The sequence below is a fragment of the Danio aesculapii genome, chromosome 5, assembly GCF_903798145.1.
Source record: "Danio aesculapii chromosome 5, fDanAes4.1, whole genome shotgun sequence".
Lineage (NCBI taxonomy): Eukaryota > Metazoa > Chordata > Actinopteri > Cypriniformes > Danionidae > Danio > Danio aesculapii.
The window spans coordinates 43,718,137-43,741,313 of NC_079439.1; the positions used below are offsets into that span (position 1 = coordinate 43,718,137).

Consider the following 23,177-nt stretch of genomic DNA (forward strand, 5'->3'; position numbering starts at 1 on the left):
GCAAGTTATTGTATAACACTGGTTTGTTCTGTAGACTATCGGGAAAAAATATTTATAGCTTAAAGGGGCTAATAATTTTTACCTTAAAATGGTTAATAAAAAATAAAAAAACTGCTTTTATTCTAGCCGAAATAAAACAAATAAGACTTTCTCAAGAAGAAAAAATATTATCAGACATACTGTGAAAATTTCCTTGCTCTGATACACAACATTTAGAAAATATTTAAAAAAGATAAATAAATCAAAGCAGGGCTAATAATTCTTCAACTGTGTATATATATATACACACGTATACATACGACGCGGTGGCGCAGTAGGTAGTGTTGTCGCCTCACAGCAAGAAGGTTGCTGGTTCAAGCCTCGGCTGTTTCAGTTGGCGTTTTTGTGTGGAGTTTGCATGTTCTCCCTGCATTCGTGTGGGTTTCCTCCGGGTCCTCCGGTTTCCCCCACAGTCCAAAGACATGCGGAACAGGTGAATTGGGTACACTAAATTGTCTGTAGAGTGTGTGTGGATGTTTCCCAGAGATGGGTTGCGGCTGGAAGGGCATCTGCTGCGTAAAAAATGTGCTGGATAATTTGGCGGTTCATTCTGCTGTGGTGACCCCTGATTAATAAAGTGACTAAGTCGAAAAGAAACCGAATGGATGAGTGAAAATATATATATAATAAGCAAAAATGTGCACTTTAATTTTGGCACCCACAGACATCGTCACCAAATATATAAACTAGAAAGTTAAGACTTTCTCATGCACAGCCTCATTTCAGTTGTCAAGTTTTGTAAAAATCTATCTATTGAATTAATCAATCTAATAAACAAACAACCTTGGCTGGAATTATGCATTATAGGCTTGAATTATATAGAGAAAAAACAGATCAACCGAGACTGCAGTCAGATCATGAAGCAGATCAATGTTGATCTTTCTTTCGAGGTGTCAGTGCAGAAATGAACAAAACAATAGGTCTAATACAAAATATTATGATTAAAATATGGAAACATTATGAGATAGAAATTACTGTCAATTTTCCTAACAAATAAACAGCATGCTTTCACTTTTGTATGCGAAATGAAACACACATTTACTCGTAGGAATGACATCCCGCCCTACTCATATTTCTCTTCATATAGCCATATATATGGTTATTACACAACCATAATACACTGTGATATAGCCAGGTTCGTTAGTTCATTGGATCATTTTGCTTTCTCACTACAATCGATCCACTTCTGATTTTACTTCAATCAGTTCAGAAACAAATGTCTAGGTGGGAAAGCACCCTATTTGCACGCAATTGACAAACAGTCGCAGCCAAATTAAACTTCTTGTCCTCTGTCCCGAACGTCTTGCATGCTGGCCGGGGCCATGAGGCAGTCCTTATTGTCAAGCCCTGTAGTATATACACTGCTTTTACACTTTTAAAAAAAGGTCACAGCTGTGGCCTATAATCCGTTTTGAGGTTAACAGTGATGCGCTCACCATCTATCATCATAAGCAACGTTAGGTTTCTCAAATTGCTTGGTTTCACAGTAAACGGCAGAATCTATTAACCCTACAGATACAATTTTTTAAAAACTGAATAACTGGCTAAACAGCTATAAAAGAATACCTCCAAAGCTTTATATAGTGATTCATTTTACCAGACCAATATTAACTGGTGCTTCATAACATATCAGCATTGTTGAATGAACTCTTGTGTACCCTGGTGGAAAAGAGGTTCTGTATTGTGTAATGTTCAATGTTGTTCAGGGAAGGCCTATTTGAAGTACTGCTATTGTTCAGCAAGCCAGCATCTCCTCAGATGACCCAGAGTTAGAATAAAAAATAAGAAAGAAAATATTCAAGCCTCTAGGAACATATTATCTTGAAAACGCATTTGGTGAAGCAGATACCGTCTCAAATTTTAATCTAATATTAAAAATCTGAATCCATGTCCATCTTCAAATTAGCTTCAAAAGGAAAAGGGATTTGATTTCAGTGTAAATCTAGTGTAAATAAAGGTTGCTATTGCTACACAAAGTGCCAAACTTTCATCTGGCCAAAAGTTAGTCTGCAACCTTTCCGTAACACTGCGACCTCAAATGGCACATCCACTTCTGTTACGTCATTCACAAAAGCTTAAAAGCAAATCAAAACCCTGGCAGATTCAGAACTAATATTTTAACCTCTGCAACACAAGAGCATGCTCATTCGTTGTTCAGGGATCAGCAACTTGAATGGATCTTCATTAAGAAGAGTTTGCATCAAGAGTTAATTATGCAACTGGGCATAACCCATTCATGTACTGGCAGCTTCTAGCAAGCTCCCTTCACCCTTCATTGAAGCTCAAACACTGTACTCGTGGGATATTTACCATACTTCCCCAACACAACTCCTTCACCTAGGGTTATTTCCAGCTTCTTCTAAATACAAAATTGACTCTTGGAAGAAAAAATCTACAATGGCAGCCATTATAGCCTCTAAGCACCACACAGCCTTTTACCATCAAAGACTCCCTGGAAGACTCTTGCTGGGTGCAGCTGAATGCCCACTATAAGTCTTCACACCTCAGCTGATGATGTGTACTCATGTGAGGGATTAAAACAGTCATTTAGGGGAGCATACCTGATGAACAATTCTATCAATATTTTAGGGATGGTAATGTTCAGATACACACTTACACACTTTCAGCAACTTCTGAAACTGAAAAATGTGAGTGAAAACTTACTACTAAAAATACTACATTAAGACACAAACTAAGAGATGGTAGGACCGGAGTTCCAAGTGCAGCTTTATATTGAGAGAATGATCAGCAGGCAGGGGTCAAAACAGGAACAAAATATTGATAGCAGAAAATCCAAAATAAGTAATCCAAGAGACAGGCAAAGGTCGGGGCAGGCAGAAAGCTATCACAGTCCAAAAATAATTCAAGAATCAAAAACAGACAGAGCAAAACATTGAAACAAGCAACATGGAACGATGCAAAGAATGAATGTGTCTGTGGTGCTTAAATAGTTCAAGTAATCAGTGAGGATGATCTGCAGCTGTGTGTGAAATCAAAGGATGGTCTAGAACTGGCGTGTGAGTGCTTGGCATGATGGGATTTGTAGTTTGGTAAAGTGGCTGACGCAACAATCTGCAAACGCTAGATTGCTGGTGATCATAACAGTCTTAAAATAACTTAAGTATTTTTTACAGATATTTAGCAAGGGTCAGACGAATAAATAATGGGAATGTTTCAAACAAGGTGTTTATAGGACACAGAAGCAAAATAGGATCCGCATGACCAGAAAACAACAAGCTCATGAGATAGAATGCAAGAGGAATGAAACATCAAAGGATTTATTTGAATTTTCCAAAGAGCAGGGGGAATCAAGAATATGTGCAAGCCCATTTCCAACCTTGAAATCATTATAGTTAAAATGAAGCAGTTCTCAAACTCTGTTTGAACTATTTATCATAGCCCACAAGACAAAACACTGCCAGTTTGAATGCCCTTTCAGAACATCAACTGCATTAAAAACAGCCTTAAAATGCAAGTGAAGTTTCCTATTTCTGTGAAGATTGCATTTAAAATGTTCTTGGGCTACAACCAGAATAATTTTTGTGTGGCGACTCACCCAATGTGGACACAGCATTGCCATGAATACAGCCTGTGCATGCTAAATATGCCTGAATGTGGGCTGATCAACTACACCTATGGTAAATCTGCCAGCCTGCATATAAATGCCGGAGAAACAATGCTAGGGGGTGCGATCACTCCACTCAGTGATTTTAATACTCGTTCTCCCTTTCCATTACAGAGACCACTGATTAACTGTAATCACCACACTACCCTCATTGCTGACACTGCTCAGATTTACTCACCTAAATGTCCAAAGACATGGTACGTTTACCTTCACCTCTGCACTTAGTGTCAATAAACCTTCCAGAATATTGTTCTAACAAAACTTGTGTCTGTTTAATCATACAGTAGTGTGCAGATGAGGAGTGATTATTAAACCCAGGGCACTCTCTCCCCATGTGAAGACACCAGTAATGAAGGAAATCATACACCATCTGACAGAGATTAAAACTTTTGACAGTGGAAACGACCATAAAAGCGCACCGAACCAAACCGTACCACTTTTTTGTACCAAAACACGAGAAAGGGTACCAAAAGGCGGAGCTAGATGAACAGCCGAACGCTATTGGTTTACAGAGATATGTCATTCGCTCACGCCAAGAGATTACAGAGTAATTATATATACATATAATAACGAGCCATGGTCGACCCGGGCTCAAACAAACCTTGTCGTCGTCTTGATGAACAGCTACAAAGCCAAAAAGAAGAGCAGATTTTACCCTGTGCCCCGTAGTTTTTTACAAACCAGTCTGAAGCACGAGCGGTTTCGCTTTCTTGCTTGCGCTTGCCGAGCATCTATATCTGAAATAACAAACTTCTTGAGCTCAAGATAATAAATTGTGCTTGATTATTGACGTGCTTTTGAAACCTGTCAGAAACTGACAAACACGAGAGTGAAGCGCAAAAAAAACAAAGGAGAAGCTGGAAAAGGAGCACATTATTTTTTCAGCAAACGTGAACAAACTGCCATGTTTAACTATTATTATCACCTTTTGGACCATTATGAACTCGGAATGATGTAATTACTTTCTAACAAGCACGTGCTGCTGAAGATGAAAGACACATTAAATCATGAGAGGTTTGTACTGACTGTGGGCGATATTTTGTGTTGTTTTGAACCTAAATAAGTACTAAATGTATGTTGTGTGTAGTTTTTCTGTAAGTGGTTAACATATCAGAGTCTGTAAGGGTCTGTATGTGTCATATATGTTCATTTATTTATTTTATATAATTAGACGTTACAGTAGGCTATTTGTAATGTGTACAAAGTATCTTTGTAGTGAGAAGTGCTTCTCATATGATATGTGAAGGACCCGTACAGCTTTTTGTCGAAAATGGTGAAAATGGTGTTGACTGAAACTTTCTGTCGTACACCACACCCACCAAGAGTACCATTGGTAACCTTTTAGCAGTGGAAACGCAAGCCTGATAAAGGTAACCCGCACCGACCCGTACCGTACCAGTCAGTGGAAACGAGCCATAAAAGTACTACGGAATGAGGATTATGAAGCACTTCTTAAGCACTGATTATGAAGAAATCCTGTGACCCATGATTCCAGAGTGTTCATATTGAGATAAAACTTCACCATCTACAAAAGAATCTTCATTATGACCAGCATAGCACTATCAGTGCAAACGTAAGCTTGTTTGCACCCATCTATTTTATGTGCATTTTTGATATGGCATTAAAAAAACAATTGATGTAAACCTCAAGATGCGCATCAATTTTGATGTAAATGCACATAAAAAATGCATGCGCATAACTGAGTAGGATAAATTTTTTTTTTCATAAGAAAAGATGCACATAAACTACATTGGAAACACTTTTACCAAACAAATTCCAGTATGTACTTTAAAAAAGTGATTTTGTTATAAGAGATCATGTGATGATAAAAATGTGTGTGAATGGACAAACCAGCAGGCTGAGCACATTGTAAAACATCTGAAATGTTGTTTTGGTCATTCTAAAACGCCTCAAACATTTCAGTATTAGTGTTATTATGTTATTAATTACCTCCAGAACTGTCAAGAGCGTCTGTGCTCCGCGTCTCATGCCTTCAAACGACACCACGCATTCATTGCGTGTCGGCATACAGTCTTCTGAGGCGCAAGTAATTTATTAAATAAGGAAAGGATTCACGCAGCTTCTCCTACCTTAATAAATTCCATTTTTACTTTTGATATTTGGTGCCAGTTAATCAGGAAGTGACGATTTTGCTTTTTTTTGACTCATTGGATGAAATGACGCTTTATTCGTACGTCTTTTATGCAATATTCCAGTTTTGCACATACATTTAATTCACATCTTGAGATGGAAACACAGCTATTATGGAATCACTGATTCCTCTGGACATTATGAATCACAAACAAGAACCCAACAGTGACATTTGAACAGATCTGTAGAAGTCGAGACTCATCAGACCAGGCAATGAGTTGTAGCCTCAGTTTCCTGTTCTTAGCTGAGAAGAGTGGCACCCGGTATGGTCTTCTGCTGCTTTAGGTCAAGGATCGATGTGCTGTGCATTCAGAAATGCTCTTCTGCATACCTCGGTTGTAATGAGTGGTTATTTGAGTTACTGTTGCCTTTCTACCAGCTCCGACAAGTCTGGCCATTCTCCTCGACCTCTGGCATCAACAAGGCATTTGCGCCCACAGATATTTTCTCTTTTTCAGACCATTCTCTGTACCCTAGAGATGGTTATGCGTGAAAATCCCACTAAATCAGCAGTTTCTGAAATACTCAGATCAGCCCGTCTGGCACCAACAACTATGCCACGTTCAAAGTCACTTAAATCACCTTTCTTCCTCATTCTGATGCTCGGTTTGAACTGCAGCAGATCATATGGACTATGTCTACATGCCTAAATGCATTGAGTTGCTGCCATGTGATTGACTGTTTAGAAATTTGCGTTAATGAGCAGTTGGACAGGTGTACCTAAAAAAGTGTGTTTATACAGGTCTCAAAATGTACGTTTTTGCTAGGTAGCACTGATGCCTCCAACTTCAAAAATTTAGAAACACAAATTTAGGATCCAACCAAGACTAATTTAAACTAACTATTTAAACTGAAACTATATCTCTAATTCTGCACTAATAAAATGTTTTTATTTGAAATATTTATTATTAAAACAAATACTTTATTCGTGTTCCAGCATGCTGGTAAATCATTCTTTACAGCAGAGCAACATTTTTTGTTGTTGAAATGAATTTATAGTCCTAAATGAGATTTTGTTTTCACACAGGTACTTTTGCATACAGATTCTGTCATTATAACGGAAAACTATTTTTTTAAATAAATGTATATTGTGAATCAGTTTTTAATCATACTGGTGTGAGTTATGGTACAAAACTTGTCAAGTAAATTTTTATTTGTAGAAATGCACAACGAAAACAAAGTAATGTGCCTTTATAAGAAAGAAGCAAACATAGTCTATAAAATCCATATCTGTACCATGACCTGTGGTTTTTTTATACAGCTTACAGAAGCACCCTTTTGCTCTCTGTAGTCATTCAGTTCAACATTCAGTATTTATATTATTTAAACAAATCTTCAAATGACTAATGAGCAAACCTTTCAAACTTAGTCAGATCCAGTTGTGGGATCTAAGGTGTGCTTTTGTATCATGTATGATCTGTTATCTCTGTGACAGTCTGTTTATGTGAATGGAATGCTGACAGGAGGAGATAGTTTCCCTGTAATATTCATGTCATGTAACCATTTGCTGTATTTAAAATCAGTGTTACCTTGGCTTTATTTAAAAATGTACACCGTCTTCCCAGAATACTAAGAGTCTTGTTGGTTACAGTTTAGTTACTTTTAAACTATTTTATATTACATTACTTTTATAATTATATATTTAAGAAATATTTTTTGTTTGTGAAAATTGTTTAAAATTCTTTTAAAGCAGTTCTCACACGGTGGGGCACAGAACCGTTCTGAGTGAATCGCGGATAACACAGAGTGTTTTCTGATGATTCATACGTCTTAGAAAAACAGGTTATAAAGGATGAGATGTGCTTATAAATGAGAGAAACCCGAGCGGTTTCTGTTGTGACACGGAGGCGAGCATGCAACCAATGCTAATCTGCTACGCAACACTGAGTAGATGCACACCACAATTTAAAGCACAGATAGCTTGACGTCATGAATTTTCCAAGTGTGATGCGATCCTGGATTAACATCTATGTTATCCTGGAGCATAATTTTTGTTCGAAAATGTAATCCATACCTATTCCCTACCCCTAAACCCAACCAATTATTCTCAAAATCAGAGGGAAAAATAGTTGGATAATAATCATGTAGAAGTGCATAAACCTAACCAAAAGCCTAAACTTAACATAAAGAGTAAACGTATCGCTTAATTCTGATTGGCTGATTGGAATGTTGTTTCAGGATTAGCATAGGTGTTAATCCAGGAACATGTCCTACTTGGTAAAATCAGGTAGGTGTAGTGTGACCATCCTACTCTGACCTGCTCATCTTACTGTAACCGCAGATGACTTGACCGCAGTCTTTCGTGAGCACCGGGAAGCTGCATGCTGAGTTGTTTTTCCAGGAAAACACAAGCACAACATTTTTGAATATTTGTTACAAAATGTCTCTCAGTCTTACCAAATGGAAACTTTGCCGACCTGTCAGTTTTTACTGTGCTCATAGCACACCCATGTAGCGGTGCACAAATATCACTTCATTACAATTAAAGAACAAATTAAATTACTAGATCAGCATGCAACTTATTTTTAAACAACTCATACCGCTTTACTAATTTTATTATACCAACAAAAACTACAACCCCAAATCAGAAAAAACGCAAATAAAAAAAAACGTAGTAGTCATTTCTAAATTTACTTTCACTTTAATTTCATTGCAGAAGATATGAACACAAAATATTGAATGCTTTGTCTGGTCTACTTCATTTCATTTGTAAAAATACATCCTATCCTGTCATTCAGCAACACATTGCAAAAAACTTGGCAAAGAAGTAACTTAGAGCTAGTAATGAGGTAAATTCTGATCCCTCAGGTAGCACTGTATCAAGAATTGTTGTTAATCTATAAGCTATAAACGAATTGTCGGTAATCTATAAGCAATTCTATAAACAATTCTATTAACCTTTGTCAAGTACCACAATACAGTTACATCCACAAATGTCAGTTAAAACGGTACTGTGTAAAAAGGAAGCCCTATGTTAACAGTGTCCAGAAGTAATGTCGACTTATCTGGGCTCGAGATAGCATCTGAGATGGACCATCACACAGTGGAAACATGTACTGTGGTCAGATGAATCAGTATTTCAGGTACAGTGTTTCCTCTAGGATTTTTTCCAGCTGTGGCAGCAGCCTTTTACACAGATCCATCAACTACCAATGGCGTTATTTCAATGACAAATGTCGTGAGCGCAGTATTACAAGTCAAGATCGCATTTATGTAAAACAAGCATGCAGATCTTTGCTTGCATGCCAATTTCCTCTGTTTGATCACAAAACCTTTTGCACGCCCCCTCAAATATACGCTGCTCAAGTGCAGATTTTCTTGAGCGCTCTCAAATAAACGCTGCTGAAGTGTGATTTAGTGCGTTTATGTAACGGGTATGTCTCCGACATTTCTTAAATTTGCTAGGAATATTTATGAATGTCTCCAATAGACCTACAGAGCAGCATTAAAGCATCCTGAAGTAAAGTGAAACGGCTATAAACTCCAGCAAGATAAAGTCATTGCAAGCAAAACAATAGACCATTATCTATAAATAAAGTATAATTATATAATCCTAACTGAAAGCTACGTGGTAGCATCACGCACCTGTGAGTCAGTCAGCCAGCATGTCACATAAAAGGATTAAACAAATAACGCAAAGCACTACTACGATTACAGAAAAGTTTGCGCTGTTATAATTCACTTACCTTTTAATACATTTTGGGTGAGATTATAACCTGCTATTAAAAACAACAACTGAATGATTTGAATGAGAAGCTGTTATGTAAGCGTGGCGGGATGAATTTTGGTGTGGCACCCCGCCACGAAAGAATGAATGTAGCGGAAACCATGAGGTATTTTATGGAAGAAATGGACCCTGTGTGCTCCGGACCAAAGATGAAAAGGATTATACAGACTGTTACCAGCAACAAGTCAAAAAGCCAGGGTCTGTCATGGTATGGGGATGTCAGTGCATTTGGCAAAGGTAACTTGCACTTCTGTGATGCACCATTAATGCTGAAAAGTACATAGAGATTTTGGAGCACAATATGCTGCCTTCTTTTCCAGAGATGCCCATGAATATTTCAACAAGACAATGCAAAACCACATTCTGCACATATTACAAAGTCCTGGCTGCAGAGGAAGAGGATACAGGTGCTTGACTGGCCTGCAGGTACTTGACTGTTCTGTAGTCCTGACCTGTCTCCAATAGAGAATGTGTGGTGCATTTTTAAGCACAAAATGCGACACTGAAGCTCTGTACTGTTGCCCACCTTAAGACTTCTTTGCAGGAAGAATGGGACAAAATTACTCCTGAAACACTTAATAAATTGGTGTCTTCAGTTCCTAAACGTCTTTTAAGTGTTGAGAAAAGGAATGGCAACAATAAAAAATGGTAATCTCTTTACTGTTTTTTGAAATGTGTTGCATGAACCAAAATTGGAATAAGTGTTTATAAAAAAAATGTATGAAAAAATTTAAATCATAAAGAACACATTGAATAATGTTTGTTGTATTGTCTGCAATGAAATAAAAGTCAAAGTAAATTTAGAAATCACTACTTTTTTTCCGTTTTCTATACTGTCCTACTTTTTCTGATTTGGGGGTGTAGTTTGGGCAATGCTATGTAATGTTCATTCATCACTATTAGTAATAATTACTAATAAATAATTCTCTCTCTCTACACCAGTTGACATCCGGTCAACTGTTAAATGTAATAATTACTTTTTTTTTCAAATAATTTTTATTCAGGGGTGAAGCGGTGGAGCAGTGGTTAGCGCTGTCGCCTCACAGCAGGAAGGTAGCTGGTTCGAGCCTCGGCTGGGTCAGTTGGCATTTCTGTGTGGAGTTTACATGTACTCTCCATGTTGGCGTGGGTTTCCTCTGGGTGCTCCGGTTTCCCCCAAAGACATGCGGTATAGGTGAATAGGGTAAACTAAATTGCAACATGCAAACTCCACACAGAAATGCCAACTGAGCCAGCCGAGGCTCGAACCAGCGACCTACTTGCTGTGATGCGACAACGCTACCCACTGCGTCAGCTCAAATCATTTTCATTCATTCATTTTCTTTTCGGCTTAGTCCCTTTATTAATCCGGAGTCGCCACAGCGGAATGAACCGCCAACTTATCCAGCACATGTTTTACGCAGCGTATGCCCTTCCAGCTGCAACCCATCTCTGTGAAACATCCATACACACTCATTCACACACACATACACTACGGACAATTTAGCCTACCCAATTCACCTGTACCGCATGTCTTTGGACTGTGGGGGAAACCGGAGCACCCGGAGGAAACCCACACGAACGCAGGGAGAACATGCAAACTACACACAGAAATGCCAACTGGCCCAGCCAAGGCTTGAACCAGTGACCTTCTTGCTGTGAGGCGACAGCACTACCTACTGCAACACTGCGTCTCCCAAATCATTTTCAATGTAATAAAATTTTAGTAATTATAATAATAAGACTCATTAGTAATTATTATTAAATGCCACATTAGCAGCACCCACATGTTTCAGTGCTTACATGAAAAGAGAGTGACTGAGCAGATTTCACTTTTCACATTGTAATAAACGGGTTATTTTTTAGTTTTTCTCCTGTTGCGCTCAACAAACAACCAAACGAACAGAGAAGCGTCTCATGACCTCATGACCATAACTTTACACCTTTCTCCAAATATCAGGAGGTAAAATATTGACCCTCGAGCATGACTAAATGACCAGAAAAGGGTCTCTTGACCTTAAGGTTAACTTTCCCCAAATTTCAGGAGGTAGAATATTGACTCTAGATAATCATGCTGACACTACAAACTAGGGATGCTCAAAATAACCGATTAACCATTAACCGAAAGGGTGCGTTTGTAACCGATTAATGCTATCAGTTAAACGATTAAAATCATTATTTTATATATTTTTAGTTTGGCTGCATAAGGGGCCGATTGAATGCGCCTTTGCGTTAAGAGGGGCATCTTTTGCACGCGGCTCATCCCAGAGCAGCAGTTTGTGTTGTCAAGACAACTACAGAGAACTTTTAAAGAGCATGGTTTCCGCTACATTCATTCTTCCATGGCAGGGACCAAAATGCATCTCGCCACGGCTACATTACCCATTCAAAACATTCAGTTATTGTTGTTGTTTTTAATAGCGGCTTATAATCGCACCAAAACGTATTAAAAGGTAAGTGAATTATAACAGCGCAAACTTTTCTGTAACCGTATAGTGCTGTGCGCTATCTGTTTAATTCTTTGGCGTTACGTGCTGACTGACTGACAGGTGCGCGATGCGTGAGGCCAGCAAACACAACGAAGCGTTTAGTTAAGATGAACACAGTTTCTATAGTTATACTTTATTTATAGATAAAGTATGAGTCTGCATATAATCACTCTATCTTGCTGGAGTTTATAGCTGCTTCGCTTTACTCCAGGACGCATTAACACCGCTCTGAAGGTCTAATCGCTGTTTTAAGTAATCCAGAGCTGTATGAATTTACAAATCTTGAATATCACAATAGTATTAAATATTACAACTGTAACAACACAGACAGCAACACTTATGCACAATCGATACCCAGCTGATTCAGTCGTTTCATAAGTGGACTGCGCTTCTTCTCTTCTTTTTTCCTGGTCAACATATAAAGGCAGGTGCGCCTCGCGTTTTTGGAATGAAAAAAAGCTTGTTAGCTGTGTCGGCCACTTGTTCAACTGCAAGACATACTTAACTAGCGGGACGATAACTTATAACCCGTGGCTACAGACACATTTGCCAAAGAAGCAAAATGGAAGAAGAATATTGCTGTTTGAAACAGACGTGTTGATACCAAACCAGCGCTGATGTTGACCTGGATCTGCGTCATAAACGCAACAAATAGGCTTTACCTTTTATTTTACAGCTTATAAAGCATGTATGCACATTAATGCAATATCATATTTAAACAACAAAACTGTTTACAAAAAGTCAACATATGCGCGCGTGTTGTTATCTTTTCATCACGCAGCGCGCGCACTTGAACCGCGAGGGAGAGAAAGGAAACCACGTCAAGACATATTCTTTAAAATAATGATTTCTATTAAAAATGTAAAAAGGTTTTGTGATTATAATAATAACAGCGGGGCATTAAATAAATGCATATTTTCCATGGAGCGAGCGATTTGAGGAAGTCTGCTATTTTTATTTGACGGAAGACAAAAATATGATTGGAAAAAAACAGCCTATGCCGGTTATTAAAAATAATCAGTCAGTGTTTTCGATTTGTAATATAAATTAATTATTTAAGTGGAAAATAATTTAGGGCAGTCCTATTTATTTTATTCATTTTATTTAGTTTATTCTGCTCTTCTGTGCTAAACACTGCAGGTGCGTGAAAATGCTCTGTTGTATTGTTCTATTAATATGCTAGCATATAAAAATAAATCAGTATTTTAAAATGCAATATTTAATGTGTCAGACACAAAATAGACACGTCAATTTGTTTAATATAAAATTAATATGACCAGTTAACCGTTAATAACCGATTAATGAGGGGCGGTTGTCGGTTAGCAAAAATAACCGAAATGAGCATCCCTACTACAAACCTCAAATTTGTGCTTTGCAATCAGAAATAATGTGCACCTATAGCTGAGAGAAAAGGTGGGCCTGATCAACTCACACTTTACTCTTACCTAATAGGCTGACTTTTGGCCAGCACCTAAATTTTGACTATATAGGTAAGGGTTTCTTGCTGAATCATTGGAAGCTCAGCCGTGGGATAAGTGCATATCGCCCGGCATTCTCGGACACACAAGTTGGTTTTCCAATGTGACTGCAACGGGCTTGAGGTTGTATATACTTACATCAAATTGCTTGGGGCTTCATTATCTGTCTTTTATTCATGTAATCTCATCTTTATTTCGCATTATAAGCCTTTTATGCAACTTTGTCGTATTTCGATTAATGATGTTCATGAGTATGATTCATGATTATTGAATATTAATGTGATAATTGATATCAGCTGTGTGTACCAGCAATAAACAGTTGTATTGCTTGATTAGTATGGTGTATGGACCGTTATTGGTGCCTTCTCTTGTCGATTAGCACCACACTTGTCTCACTCGCATAAACACAAACCATACTAAAACCTTTTTGGTATGCTGAAACATTTTACATACAAAAATTTGGGGCATACTAAAACACAAATCTTGAACTGGGTTCACCAGGTTCTCTGTACTATCGGTGCTTTAAGGGTTGGTCCACTACGATATCATATTTTAAACTTTAGTTGATGTGTCTACAATGAATGAATTTTGGGGACTACAAAAAAATACTTTTGGGCCTGTGAGATCACAAACGTACTTTTACCGCGCACACACACTGCGCAGCTAAGGGGCGTGGCCAGAGGCGCTATAATGTTATAGCAGAGATAGAGCTAAAATCCAAAGGCTGCTTTTTCACGGAGCTTCTTCTGTTTCTGTATATGGGGTTCCAAATGACACGACACAATGACAGAAGTGCTTACAGTTCAATATTAATTATGTTCCAGAGAAATATAAGATACATAGCAAGCATGATTTGACAAAACACAGCTTCCAGAATCTCTCCCAGTTTAGTGCTAGATTCTGTAAAAATCTCCTCAAAGGAGCACAAGAAGCAGCAGAAGCTGTGGACTCTGAGGCCACAACCTGTAAGTGTTCATATTTGTTAAAATTGATCATGACATGAACAGTGTCTAGCGTTAACGGTATGCTGTAGCAAGGATGTAAACAATGGGAAATGCTGTTTGGCACCACTAACGATTTAGCTACAATTTATATTTATCAGTCAAACTGCTGTAAACACATACACTTCACCATCATGTGCGTGTCTCTCTATAGGCAGCTTTTCCATGCGTTTTACATCTCAGATAATGAACTCACAAAAGATATGTGAACGATTCATATTACTTACACATGCATATTCCGAATATATGTGAAAGACGTCATGTAACGCGTTGACTTAAAAAATATGTTGCAGAACTTATGTTGCAGCAGAAAAATAAATCAAGGCTTACACAGGTCGCATCCCACATCTTGTGCTTTATTCTTCTGTCAGCAGTGTCACTGTAAATTACAGAACAATAACTTAATCCGAGCATCAGAGAAAAATACAAATAAACATCGGTCCCGCGCACATGCATTTCTCATGTTACACATGTCTACAGACAGTTCACACACACACACACACACACACACACAATGGCGATCTCTCGTAAAGGAGTTGCACCTCATTTTCACTCGTTACAAACACTTGGCAGATGTTATTTTAGAGAGCGGGCATAAGGTTCACTGACTGTTTACACAAGCATGCGCATGCTTGTGCGGGCGTGACGTGGGGCCGATCCGCGAATCACAACACATTATGACACATGACCAGTCATAAGTCACTTGAGGATGGGCCTCTCGGAGGAACTAGGAAATATAACAGTCGTGTTCATGTTAGCTGAGTAGCTGTATATAATCAAAGTAAGATTTACGAAAAAATAACGTGATTTCCTTCAAGTGAAACATGAGCACACATTGCTTTGCATCTTGTAAACACAACCTAAGCCTTAAAATTACATTCTGGACCACCCCTTTAAGGTGCTTTCACACCTATAGATCAATTGTTGTGTTCTGAAACAGGGATTAAAATCATTACAATGTTGTGTTTTGTTCTTGGTGCGGTTAGATTTCACACAGCAAAGTTTATAAATGGACCAAAATAGTTCAAACAAGTCGCATGCAAGTAAACTCTTCTCACATTTGCCAGAGATCCAGTTTGTTTTCCGGGATTCCGCTTAATCAGCTGACAAGCATCTTATTTTAATTGATGACGATGAGCAATAAGATATTATAAGCAAAAAGGTGTGCTTTAATTTTGAATAGTGACACCCACAGTCACCAAATATAAATCTGAGGTAAGACTCCCTCATACATAGCCTCATTTCAGGTGTCAAAGGTTGTAAACATCTACCTATTTAATCTATCAATCTAGTCATTTTCATATGATTTAATTAGTTGTTTTAATATTAAAATAACATGTAATAACTTTTGTTTTCATTCCCATTTTCATTATTTATTATGAGCTTTAAAACCTTGGCTAGAATTATGTATTGTAGGCTTACATTTTAGAGATAATTAACAGATGAACTGAGACTGCAGTCAGATTATAAATGTTGATCTTTCTTTCGAGCTGTCAGTGCAGAAATGAATAAAACAGACCTAGACTAGTCAACATTAGTAAAGTGGTTCAAAACCTTTCATCAAAGTTGTTCTAAATTTTTTCAACAACACCCATACTTAAGACAATTTTGAAACTTTTTTGACCCACGATTGTTGGATCATATTGCTCGTATTACAAACAAACCACTCCAGATTTCCTTTTAAATGAGCCAAGACCACCCCATTCAGGTGATCTCGGACCGACTGTTTTGATGCAGATCTGAGCGCAACTGCGGTGTTCACATATGCCCAAACGAACCGAACTAATGGGACAAATTTCTAGGTGTGAAGCCCCCTTAAGCAAACCTGGTACTGTATTGTTTTTGTTTTTATACCGACTTGGTAACAAAGTACCAGGGGCCTCATGTATCAACGCTGTGTACGCACAAAAACTTTGTGTATGCCAGATTTCACAGATTTCATTTGCCTGGCGTATGTGCATTTTTTGTGTGTGTTTGTTTTATTTCCATTGGCGACTCCTAGAGGCAATTGTGTTAAATTGCACACTACAAAGTATCTTTGAGCCGTGTAACGGCAGCTGTATGGGACGAGATCATCCGCATGTCTAGCATGTATATAAGGTTTCCATACCATACAGTTGACCAGCCAAACATTAAAGCGCAACTTGCAGCGATTGCCGGTTTTCTCAACGTAATCAGAGCAATCTACTGAACACACATTGCTAAAAAGGCGCCATCTGAAGATGAATTTGCATATGTGATCAGAAACATTTCCATTCAATAAATATGCAAATAAAATATGATGCACACACTTATTAATGATTCCTACTTGTCTTCCTCGTGATGAAGAGTAGGCAAAATCTGATATGTAGCGGGGGAAAAAAGAAGAATGAGCTCATGAGTTCATGCTTGAACGTGTCAAAACATGTTTCTATGCGCTTTACGAGCTACACCACACACGCTGCTAAACACACTACAAAATTTTACCCCTTTACATCAGACTATTTTTTTTTATCCACTCAGTGCGATGTCGCATCAGCTAAACTCTCACACTCTATTTTTTTCTTTTGTTATTAATTCCGGAGGACAAACTTGCAAATAACACCGTTTTCTCCGGTCTACCTCCGAAAGCAGCACCTGCAATTCACATTCTGTTCAAAGTTTCTCTTTTTGCCAAAGTAGAGTCATTAGCATATTCATACGGGGGAGGAGGCAAGGAGGGTTTTGCGCTTCTGCATGTTGCGCTCAGTTTCATGTTCATTTGGATGTACAAAGAGAAAATGCGTGTGATTTGGCGTACGCAGTGTTTCATACATCTGAATTTTTTACTGCGTACGCATTAAGTTTTGTGCATACGCAATGTTTTAGTATGAATTCAACGCAAGTCTTCGTACATGAGGCCTCAGACATAGACTTTACTTGGGAGGGCCGCCCAGGTATATTAACGGCCACTCAAGTCTATTTGGTGACGTTTATTTTTGTACTATTATCCTCCTTTTACACTTTTTTGTATCCGGCCAATAGCCAAACATGCGCGATTGATTAATCAGTGGAAAATCTTCTCTCACCCTATTCGCGTTTCCTACTTCTTGTTGTGTGTATACGAGATCTGTCAACACTCCAACAAACACACAGACAATCTCAAGTGTTCTGCAGAGACCCACAGAGACATGCCTTTTGGGACTTAAAAATGCTTCCGTCCGGGTTTTCCTAAATCTCCTAAAATGTCCGGGATTCAGCTTTTGGTTTCACTTTCTAAAGTCTTTCGTAATGTCCGGGATTCAGCTTTTGGTTTCACTTTCTAAAGTCTTTGGTAATTGTATGCGTTTTTTGCATTACATTTTATTTTAAGCCTGATTTACTTTCGCTTGGCCTCGCAGCTGACAGCCTGTGCACAGCCGCAAGAGTGGGAGAAACATTGAATAATTAATTGCCTGAATGACTCAGATAAACTTTTCTATATACTCGGAGTGGACAAAATTACATCTACACTGGCTGCAAAATATTTGTACACCGTTAGAAATGATTAATTAGCTCATTTGCCTTATTTAAATAATCTACATTTTTTATTCTGGTATTATACTTTTTAGAGGTAATGCCTATTTTTGTCATTGATTTCTCATTTGTTGTATATATCTTTTTAATTTGATGATATTGATATATTACATATTTTATACATATCTAATATGCTTTGGCAAAACAGTAAAAACTGTCAGCAGCAGATTTCACCTACCATTGGGTGCACATGGCTCCTGAATAGAATAAAAGTAAAACAAATAGTGGATTTCTTTTATTATTTCAACAGTCTTTTGTTTTATAACTTCAATACTTTGAAAAGAAACTGTTTAATAGTGTCATAATAGATAAATATATTGTTAAAAATTACATTTTTGGTCGCATGTAGGTAACCGTGTGCCATAGGTAAATGGTGTGTTTAAATGGGTTACCACTGCAAGTATCTTTTAAATCGGTGGGAAGCACTGACCTCAGACAGATGATCTCCTTGAGCAATTCAAACAAATGCTGACATGGATGGCAAAGGTTGGGGACCTCATAAAGCCGTACGCTCTCTCACACAGAGAAGGTGCACTCCACACTTCAAAAATATTATAAAATTTAGAATATAGAAAAAAGACTGATTCACTGCATTTGAACATCAATATCAGACAAAAAAACAACAATTAACTTTTAACAAAAAAACATGAAGATAACATTAACTTGTCTGTCCTATTTATTATACCATTATACTGATTAAAATTCACACTTTGTTCCACTGAAGAAGGTAAGATACATAGGTTTAGAAGGAAATGAGAGTGAAGGGATGACAAATTATACTGTAATTATTAATATAAGCAATTCTTGCTTAATGAGCATGTGCTAATTTTACTGTGAATATGAACACTGACCACAGAAACAGGGTCCTGCATTTCTACTGACCCAGCCTTCAGAGCCCAGTCTTAAGATCCCTGTGTTTCAACACAACACATTTGTTTCTGGAGCCCGTTTGTTTGTTATTTTATTTTTCTTTGGGTTTTTTTCCCCCTGGACCCCTGGTCTCAAAAAAACAACCTCAGCACTTATGTAATAGTAAACTCAAACCAGATTCAGGGACCCCACTGCCAAGCCCACCCATCTCAAATGAAAAATCAAGCTTTTCCCTCAGCATTAGTCTATTCAGTTGCACACGCTTGAATGAAGAACAGAAACAGCTGACAAACAGGATCTGCATATCCATGAAAATCATAAATGTCTCATGATATTTTAGGTTTGATTTATTTACCTGCTTGAACTTCTCTGGAAGAAAGGAATAAGGAATAATAGACTGTAGCAGAAGGATCATTCTGCCATTCAGTGGTCATCATTAACACTAACAATAATACCACTGAGGCGTACATTCATAAGTCTGTTTATAATGAAACTGAAATTAAAGTTTTACTTTCCTGTTGGATGCAATTAATGGTGCTAGTAGGTACTCCAAGTGTATCTAAATTCAGATGTCACTTGTGATAAAAGTCCAAAAAATTACTAAATGAACTGTTGTATTTAAGAGCAGATTGCCAGATTAATGAATATTAAGAAACAATAACATATTTAAAAACTGTTTATTCAAATAGAAAAATAGTAAATGCTCTCTTGACATCTAAAACGTTTAGTTTGCTCATTTAATGACATTAGGTTTTAAAGTTTAAAAAAAAATAAAATAAAGGCACAGAGGAATCAATGTCATTGAGTTTAAGTAGGTGTCAGTGTGACACAAGACTCTGCAATGCACACATTTTTAATACTTTTTAATAAAACTGTGACTATTACAAGCTATCCAATGGAGCTTTGTCAGACAGTGACATAACCTAAAACAAAGGTTTAGGGAGACGGTACTCCTCAATATGTTCTGCCTTTACTACCTATTCCAGGGGAATATATTGCATGTTCCACTGCACTTCATGTAAAAAACCTGCTTATGCCACCAATAAAGAACTAGTAGAGGCTTGCATGTGTGACATAGCAGTACACAGAAAAGTTGCCGCGTTAAAAAATTTATAACAGGATCACCAGAAGTGCAAATCATATGTATTTACAATAATAAATGACTGCAAGCATATTCCAGGTCTTAGTTAATGAAATGGCACCACCAAGTGGTTTGGGGAAGTTTTCTACAGAAGTGCTTCTACACATTTTGAATCAGTAAGTTTTGTATCACTGGAACGACTGGTTTTAGATACTTTGTCTATATCATTTTAATTTGGTTTGTACAGTGATTAAGTTCAGAAGCTTCAGCAATGTTAAAAAGTAATATACAGTAAGCATATCTTTACTCTAAGCATCAGAAAGTAAGATTCTACAAGCTATCATCCAATTTTAAAAGGAAACATCAGAAAAGCAAAAAGTTAGCTTACAACTTTGGTGAAAAAAAAACATGTCAGAACTGAGTAAATGCACATGCACATACATATGCTCCTAAGATCCTGTGAACTAGGGAGAGTGTGTTGTTAGTAAGTGTGTGAGTAAGAGGCCTGACAATGGTTTTGCCACGTGCCACAATTTCAGACCACGACTGAAATAGAACGCATGTGATTTTCCCCTCCATTGCCTTCTCAATGAAGGTCCAACAGAAAACTAATGAGACACAATAAAACCCTCACAGAACAGAGCCTCAAACACAATTGTTGTTTTCAAGCTGTGCTGATATACTTTACAGTAAGATTTACAGTACATAAAACATCTAAATGGATAGTAATACAAATGATCTGCTAAGCAATTTCATAACATCTCAGACACATCGCTATCCATACATTGTTTTCATTAATATACTTATTCAGCAAGACTTGATCCTTTATGAATTGATCCTAAAATGAGTTACTATTTATAAAAAATATAAAGACTTTAATTCCAAATAAATGCTGCTATTTTTAACTTTTTATTAAGCGCTTTCTAGGAAGCCAATCATACAGATATTTGTGACTAAAAATGTGAGATGCAGCACTCAGAAAAGGTTTTGAAAAAAGTGGCATGTAGTATCAATGAAACAGCGACTGAGTGCCTGTAAACATGAGCTCACAAAGCTTGTCCCTCTTCCAATTCTTTTGGGTGGTCCACTGCTTTGGAACGGACCTTGTTGAGTTGCACTACATGTAAAAGTTTAAGTTCTTTTAAATTTATCATGATATCTAAAAAGTAAGGAACTCATTTGTGAGGTGGGCGGCACGGTGGCTTAGCACTGGTTAGCACTGTCACCTCACAGAAGGAAGGTCGCTTGTTCGAGTCCTGGCTGGACCAGATGGGATTTCTGTGTGCAGTTTGCATGTTCTCCCCATGTTGGCGTGGGTTTCCTCTAGGTGCTCTGGTTTTTACCCACAATCCAAAGACGTGCAATAGTGGAATTGAAAAAATGAAATTGGCCGTAGTGTATGAGAGTGTATATGGGTGTTTCCCAGTACTGGGTTGCGGCTGAAAAGACAGCCACTGCGTAAAACATGTGCTGGAATAGTTGGCGGTTCATTCTGCTGTGGCAAATGGATTAATGGGTGGATCTCACCAACCAATCCAATTTTGGGAGTCACAATTCACTTTCAAAAAGCATACTTGACCTATAAATATTTTATTTTATTCATGATTATTGCTTTGTTTTATTTCATTTTTATTTATTGTTGTAGTCAGTGTCCTAGCATCACATTGATGACACCCTGTCTGCATTCTTCTGTGATTCTAAAGCTGGTCACCCACTGGAAACGAAGCACAACTAGGAATTTGGTTGCACTGCAGACGAGAAGTGTATGTCTTAGAAACGCTATGTCTTCAACATTCTTAAGTTTGTCTATCTTTATCGAAATTACGCAATATTGACACCATGCAAAAATCCGCCTGCTAACGCCTATTATTTTACTCTTTCTAGCTCGGACTGCACGCCCACAAGACACGCAGGACTTCAGTCACAATTTAATTTCAAAATCGATTCTGAACTCTAGAAAATCCATTCATAACCTTTGTGTTCTGAATGACCACTAGGAATCCTGAAAAATAAATAACCAAAAACTAGAAAGAAATATATGTAGTTAAGGGCCCGGTATACTTCAAACGGAATTGAAAAGGTTGTCAGAAGGTTTGAAAACAGTTTTTCATCACTCAGCCTTTTACAAACTTCTTTTTGGCCTCAAACGAAGAATGAAAAAGAGCTTCATTTAAAGTACACCAGGGCCTTTAATGGTTTCAAAAAAACAAATCAAGCAAAACTATTATCAATACTCATAAAAAAGTTTTAGTGAAAAATTGTTTCATTTAGTCTATTTTTCAGTATATGTCTGCACATTTATGTAGAATCATGGAATAATGACTGGGAAAATGACTATGCCATAACAGATATAAATTAAATTTTGAGATAAAAAAAAACACACAGACTTTTAATGTGTTCATAAAATACTGATTTTAACAATTTTACTTAATGCAAACTTTTGAGTCAACTACAAAAGTTTATTAAAACAAACTATAATGAGCATAACCTATAATATACATGATATATGTGAGGATGTGGCCGTTTTCACCATTTTCATCACTGCCAGGTATCACAGTCATATTTTTGTTCCCACATCCTTTAGTATTAATGACAGAAAAGAACATTTTGTAAACCCAAAACATGAAAAATACAGCACATCTGCACATCTCACAAGATAAATACAAAAAGACAACAAAGAACATGCTACATTAGGATTGCGCTTCTCCTATTTTTTAAGGTTCCCCTGTGACTTCTGACATAAAGCACAGAAGTTAACCTGAGGGTTACTGTCAAAAACACCTGCCATAACACCATGTTCCCCCCCTAGGGACGAACAGACGCTCATATTAAACACAGCTTAATCATTTTTGAACTGCAACCAGCTCATGGAAGCTGTCAGACACAGATTATATTACACTGTACTATACTGTAATCTTACATGCAGATCTATAAAGAGCTATTGAAGCACATGGATTGTGTGTATTGTTAAATGTGAGCTGTAGCTTCAGGTAACCTGTTGCATTACTACACAGCATAATTCTACCATAATAAGTTTGCACACACATCCGAATAGCAATAATCGAATAAAAGGCACAAAGGGGAGCATGAAATGAATGAAATGCACTGCAAAATATGGAGACCTTTTCTCGGCTTACCGTGTAAAAGCCAATCCTACACAGGGCTATTGAGAGCTGAATGTGTTCTGACATCGTCCCCAGCAA

At 37.5% G+C, this 23,177-nt stretch overlaps 1 protein-coding gene across 1 annotated transcript in view; it reads right to left on the reverse strand.

Annotated features, from left to right (window-relative positions):
- Positions 1-23,177, reverse strand: part of arl15a (ADP-ribosylation factor-like 15a) — a 147,554-nt gene extending 124,377 nt beyond the window's left edge. The window contains exon 1 of the mRNA XM_056458276.1: positions 23,112-23,177. Within this exon, the coding sequence (XP_056314251.1) occupies positions 23,112-23,165 (54 nt within the window). The 5' untranslated portion in view covers positions 23,166-23,177. The remainder of the gene's footprint in view (positions 1-23,111) is intronic.